At 41.3% G+C, this 6,877-nt stretch overlaps 1 protein-coding gene across 1 annotated transcript in view; it reads right to left on the bottom strand.

Moving 5' to 3' along the window:
* The window catches only part of SELENOS (selenoprotein S), an 11,442-nt gene extending 4,578 nt beyond the window's left edge, over positions 1–6,864 (bottom strand). Inside the window, exons 1-3 of the mRNA XM_013008542.3 lie at positions 6,483–6,864; positions 6,191–6,325; positions 4,714–4,820 (exon numbers count right to left, since the gene is read on the bottom strand). Of these exons, the coding sequence (XP_012863996.3) occupies positions 4,714–4,820; positions 6,191–6,325; positions 6,483–6,864 (624 nt within the window). The remainder of the gene's footprint in view (positions 1–4,713; positions 4,821–6,190; positions 6,326–6,482) is intronic.
* Positions 6,865–6,877: the final 13 nt, after the last annotated feature.

The raw sequence follows: 6,877 nt of genomic DNA, 5'->3' as shown, positions 1-6,877 counted from the left end.
AGAGCTAAAATACAATCTTGAATCTATCCCCCCTGAATTGTGAGACCATCTCAAGTACAGATTTGCTGCACTGAACACTAATGACAGAAGACCTGGTGAGCTGTGGAAGACATCAGCAATTATCATTCATGAAGAAAGCAAAAGGTCATTAAAAATACAAGAAATAAAGGAAAGGTCAAAGTGGATGTCAGAAGACACATTGAAATGTGTTCTTAATCGTAAAGTATCTAAAATAAATGGAAGAAATGATAAAGTCAAAGAGGTGAATAAAAATTTTCAAAATTGATGTACAGATTTTTCTGGGCAAAATATTGAATGATGCAGGAAGCACAAAGGAAGATAGAAAGTACCCAAAGGACCTGTGGACATTCAACCATTTTATGAGGTAGTATATGAGCAAGAACCAATGAAGGAAGTTCAAACTGCACTGAAAGCATTAGCCAAAAATAAGGCTCCAGGAAGTGATAAGATATTCACTGAAATGTTTCAACAAGCTGATGAAGCACTGATAGCATTTACTCATCTATGCCTAGAAATTTGGAAGACAGCTACTTAACCAACTGACTGGGAGTGATCCACACTTAAAAATTTTGCTGAAGATCATCCAACAACAGTTGTAGCAATACACTGACAGGAACTGCCAGAAGTTCAGGCAGGATTCAGAAGAGGAAATAGAACATGGGATGTCACTGCTGATGTCAGATGGATCTTGGCTCTAAGCGGAGAATAACAGAAAGATGTTTATTGTGTTTGTTTTATTGACTCTGCCAAGGCATTTGACTATATGAATCATAAACTATGGGAAGAATAGGAATCCCAGAACACTTCACTGTGCTCTTGTGGAATTTACGTAAGTATCAAAAGGGAGTGTGGGAACAGAGCAAGGGAATACTGTGTAGTTTAAAATTGGGAAAGGTGTGCAAGAGCATTATGTCCTTTCACCATACTTATTCAATCTGCATCTGAGTAAATCATCAGAGAAGCTGCATTATATGAAGCATCAAGGATTGCAGCCTTCAGTATGGATTAAAAGTCGATGTAAAGAAGACCAAAATCCTCACAACTGGACCCATAGATAACATTATGATAAACGGAGAAAGGTTTGAAGTTGTCCAGGGATCTTTGTCTTGCTTGGATCCACAACCTATGCTCATGGAAGCAGCAGTTAACGAGAGCAAAAGATGTGTTGTATTGGGCATACCTGCTGCACAAGACCTCTTTAAAATACTGAAAAGTAAGTATGTTGCTTTGAAGAAAAAGTGCCCTTGATCCAAGTCATGGTTATTTTCAATGACCCCAAATACATGTGAACGTTGGGAATTGAATCAGGAAGACTTAAGAATGATGCATTTGGATAATAGTGCTGACAAAGAATATTGGAAGGAGCATGGAGTGCTAAAAGGACAAACCAATCTGTCTTGGAGGAAGTACAGCCAGAGTGCTCCTTAAGGGCAAGGACGGCGAGACTTCATCTTGTAACTTTGCACATGTTGGCAGGAGACAACAGTCCCTGAAGAAGGACATCATGATTGGTAAAGCAGAGTTGCAGCAGAAAAGACATGGATTGATGCACTGCCTACAATAGGACTAAGCAGAGGAACTGTCCTGAGGGTGGCACAGGACCAGACAATGGTTTGTTCGGTTGTGCATAGGGCCCCTAAGGATTGGAACAGATTTGGTGGCACCTAACAACAAATCCTCCCTTCCCCTCCCCCCACACCCCCAAATTCTGCACTCTTCAAGTTACATCACATCAAAATAGCTGTTTTGGCATTCTCAGAGACTCACACTTTGTTTATTTTCATTGAGTTTAGAAAACACACAGAAAAAGTCTAAAAAGGCATGATAAAAAAATAAATGAAATTAAAAGGCAAGATGAAGACTGCAGGGTAGATGCAATGATGTTTGCTAACAAAATTCTCATAGGATAGCACGTCACCCTTGAAGAATGAGGAAGTGCATTGTCAGGAAGGGAAAAAATCCTCAGTACAACGCTCCTGGACTTTTGGTTACTAATGCAGCTTTCAATTTTTTAATCTTTTCATAATAAGCCCCATCTGTGATCATTCTTCATCCTTTGAGAAAATCCCCAAACACAGTTGTTATAACCTTCTGAGCTGACCTTTCTGCTTTGAATCCATCTTCTGACCTTTCTTAAAAGGTCTTGCGATTGTTGTTAAAATGTTTGCTTCACCTAACATCTGTTGTTTTAATGTGGGGCAGCGTTCTCGAAAACTTGTTGCTAAGTCTCCGTCATTTGGGATGACATCTATTAGACTGGTTGATGAAACCATTGTGATCCATAGGGTTTTACTGGCAAACTTTTGGAAGTTAATCATTAGGCCTTATTTACTAGTCCATTGTAATCTGGAAGCTTCACTGAAATCTGCTTAGTCATAGTGACCCCCGACCTCTCCTTATAGTTAGGTGGTGGCTGCATATGAGGTACACACTATCTAGGAACTGAACCTGCATGGAAGGTTCTACTACTGAACCACTAGTGTATTTTAATGGAAAAATACTATGGACTGCATTGTATTCTTCCTTTAAAATTCCCTTTGGGAATAGAGTTCTTTGCCAAAGTTTGAAGTCCAACACTTAATTCCTTGGAGAATCGGGTTATTCTTTATGTTAATAAGACACTATCCTACCAGGGGAGGCTTGTCCTAATTGCTAAATTTTTTAATTTAGATAAAATTGACATATCATAAAATTCAATAGTTCAATCACATTAGCAAGGGTTGTACATTCATGACCACAATCATGATCACAAGGAACATTTTCTTCCTTCTTGTATACATTGCTGTTGACATTGGCCACGCCCTCTTCCATGCCCCCAGGTAATTATCAACTCAGTTCTTGTATTCACAGATCCACCCATCCTGACTTCTCTATAAAGAAAAACATACACATATATGTTGGTGCCATGTCACCATTCATTGGGCATCCTCAAAGCAATAGGTCTGAGCCAAGTCAAAGTCCAAAGACCACCAATTCCCTAAGCTTGGGTTAGCAATCATCTGCTTCCTCACCCACTAGGGCCTTTCATTTTTAAGTTCACGGGAGTATATCAGTTCCTTGGATCTGCTATAAGTTAGTTTAAGGTCAAGTCAGTTTGCTTAGGGGGGTTTCCATTTTGGGTCCTTCTGGTATGTTCTATGGAGGATGTTGTTCACCTCCAAAGAAGAGAGTCTAATGTGTCAGGTGTCTAGCAAGCCTGGGTCGACAGGGGCTGGATAGAAACTAGTCAAAAGTGCCCTGTTAGGAGAAGAATACCAGGAATAATTTCTCCATGGGATCCATATACGTAATCTAAACCTAATCATTTGTGATGGGGCAACAGAGTGGCATAGACATGAAAATAAGCAAGCACCCACAGGGGAAGATAAATGTCACATGAAGATTGCCAAAGAATTGAAGCTAAGGATACAGAATCAGAGAGTGTCAAAGATCTTCCCAACAAACAGCTGGTGCCCTGAATTAGGACTTCTAGTTTCCTGAACTGTGAGAAAATAAATTTCTGTTCTTTAAAGACATCCACTAAGGGTATTTGTGTCACAAGAGACTTTAGGAAAGTAACACAGTGGGACACCAATACCCATGAACACTGAGGACAGCTGTTGGGTCAGCATGACCAAATAAAGTGGGTGTGGTCCTGTTGTGTGCTATTTTCTAAGGGAACCAAGCTGGGCACACCAATCCCTGGGCGGATGACTGTGCAGAAACCAAGAAAGCTACCAGCTGCTGCACTCCACAAAACTCCAGAGGCACATGCAACATGCAAGACAAACGTAGAGCAGATTCTGCTGCTGCCTTAGAGCTGGCCGAGGACTCACTTCTTTGGGGGGACCACACATATTTAGACGGAAACCAGAAAGCTACTTGGGTGACATAGATCTAGTCACAATGGGTGAGTAAGTTGGCCCCACTGAAGAGCAGTACATTCCTTAGGTCAACCTGAAAGGCATCTTTGGGTCTTCCCTGCCCTTCTCTACTACCCACACAATGCCCCTCCTGCCCCACCACCTGCAACCAAGCCAGGAGCCTTTTAAGAAAATCTTTCCAAATTCCACTAACTACTCTACATGATTGTTTTTATATTATACACTCAATTACGGGTTTCATCGCTCTCCTCACTCCTTCAGTTCGCAGTCCAGGTCTTGGTGAGGCACAGAACTTAAAATGGACAAAGGAGCAAGAAGACATGTGTATGCTGGGTACCTGGTAGGATGAGACCTAGACACAATACCCTGTTCTGTAAGACACTATTACCAGCAAATACAAAGACAAAAGGTATCTTTATTCCCCTCCCCGCCAAAAAAACAGTAAGAAACTCCACAAAGGAAGCATGACTAATAAATAAGTGAAAATAATTGCACAATTAGCTGTTCCCAATACATGCCTAATGAGCTTATGTATGCACACATGTATACAAAGATATAATCACACACCTCATCCCATTACTTCTGTGCTCTCTGCCCCATTTTCACTGTAATGTATTCTTCCCTATGAATATACTACTTTTCTTGGTATTACCAATATATACTACATAGGGAGGACTGAAATATCTGTTGAATCTAAAGGAGGTAGTATCCTGTCCTTATAGCTTATAATTAATCCAAGGTGCATACACACACAAAACACAACCACCAGCACTCATACCCACTAAGCTTCAATTCATTAACACCACTTATCCAAACTAAAGCTTCTTACCTGTCTCAGTTTTTCTTTATGCTTTTCAGCTTGAGCATTTAATTCTTCTTGCATTTTTAAACGAGCGGCTGCTAAAGCTTCTTGTCGTTTAACAATAATATCAGGTTCTAAAACATCACGAAAAAATTTGAGATAAAATACTTCATGTAATAAAAAAAACCAACTGAATGTATGTTTTAGAAATACAATAACTATGCAAAAGATAAAAGATGTCTACATGAATAATTCTATATAAGGAAGAGACTATCCTATAGCTATTGCTCTTAGCCCTTTCTAAACAGCAGCAGCATCAAAAACATCTTGAACCCCACTGTCATTTGTAAAGTTATATTTTGTAGTTGGTTGTTGGGTGGTTCGTCAGTAAAATTAGAAACTGGAGAGACCATGGGGTTTCGTGGGTGAGGAAAGAGGCATATTTGAGTGAATTGATTTTCATTAATGATTATTTTTGTGTTATGATGTTTGCTTTTTACCTAATCTCTGTAAGCATCAAACTCAAACTCACTGCCATTGATTTGTTTCTGACTCATAGAGACCCTATTAGACAAGGCAGAAGTGACCTTGAGGGTTTCAAGACTGTAAGTCTCTATATGAGTAAAATGCCAAATCATTCTCCTAAGGAGCAGCCAGTGGTTTCGAACTGCTGACCTGTGGTTTGCAGCCCAACTTGTAGCCACTATACCACCAAGACTCCTACAGTAACTATAGGGGTTTGCTCTATTGCACTGTTATTCTCATGACATTCAACATTTCTTTTGGATCTGTCCTCATAAAATACAACAGCTATCTAGTGGAATGGTTACTCTTTCAGAGAGAATACATTTTTGAAACAGTCAAATGTAATTTGAAACTCAAGTCTAATGAGTAAATTAGTGAAAATCGAAATGAGGATAGAGAGAACTAAGGCTGAGTTTCTCGTTATCCATTCTGGTTCTAGAGGTAACTAGAAAGTTACAGACCCACGAACAGAGCCGCTGACATTTTCATTCTAATCCCTTCTTTAAATGAAAAAGGAGTCCTGGTGGCATTGTTGGATAAATGTTGGACTGCTGATCACAAGGTTGGTGGTTCAAACCCACCAGCCACTCTATGGGAGAAAGATAAGGTTACTTGCTCCTATAAAAGACTGACAGCCTCAGAAACCCCCCATGGAGTCACTAAGAGTAGGACTTGACAGTAAAGGAGGATTTTTTTGTTGGTTTTTGCTGTTGTTGTTTATTAATGAAAAACAAAACAACAGGAAAACTCAGTAAGATATGGTAAGTTCCCATCTCATTAAAATCTACAAAATTAAAAATTATCTATTGTGCATTCAACAAAATCAGAAAGCATAACATTTCAGAAGCATAAAATCATTCTCCACTCCCATTCAAATTAGAATCATGTAATTTTCTCATTCTTAATAGATTAACTTAAATATTTCAAGAATGAGGTTTCTGGGACGCCACCACCTTCCTTTCTGCTCCCAAGGACTTACCCACAACAGTTGTTTCCTGGTCCAGCTGCCTCTGCCTCAAGGCCCTAAATCGGGCAGAAAGCTTCTGAATGACCACGAGGAGGAGGATACAGCTGAAGATGATGTACCAGCCATAGGTGGCCAGCAGGGAACCCACTGAAACGAAAGGCCGTTTTCATGAGACCCGAAAATGATACTACTAATTGACTTCATCATCAAACAAGCCAAGCTCCTCCCCTCCATACCTTCGCATTCTCACAGTGGCCTATGTGGGCAGTTAAAATGTGAAGACGCGCAACACTTCAAAAGTCACTGATAAGGGACTCGTTAAAGTCGGGGGGAACCAGGGAAGTAGGTGGGGCACAGCAGCTAAGTTCTGTCGGCTCTTCTTCAGTCGACAGTTTATCTGAGCCGGTAAGGCAAAAGGTTTTCGACCTAGCGAACCGCGTACAGAAAACGGGGGAATGGGACATGCTGCAGTAGGCGGCTCCACAGACTGCTAGGCGTAGGAAGCAAACGTCAAGGGTCGTGTGACCCAAAGACCTGCAACCCGGAAAGGATTGTGTTGTACAAAGCAGAGGGCCCGCCCGAGGCGGTGCGGCGCCGCCTGGCCAGCTGCCCAGGCCCTGCGGCAGGCGCCCTCGCTCGGCCCAGACGCCGCCAGCGCGGCCGGGCGGGAGGCGCCCAGCGAACATGGCGGTGTGCCGG

This window comes from Echinops telfairi, unplaced genomic scaffold (genome assembly GCF_000313985.2).
Source record: "Echinops telfairi isolate 266 unplaced genomic scaffold, ASM31398v2 ScPeMD7_7;HRSCAF=31, whole genome shotgun sequence".
Taxonomy (NCBI): domain Eukaryota; kingdom Metazoa; phylum Chordata; class Mammalia; order Afrosoricida; family Tenrecidae; genus Echinops; species Echinops telfairi.
The sequence above is the reverse complement of the archived record's forward strand: the minus strand, read 5'-3'. Positions and strand labels throughout refer to the sequence as shown.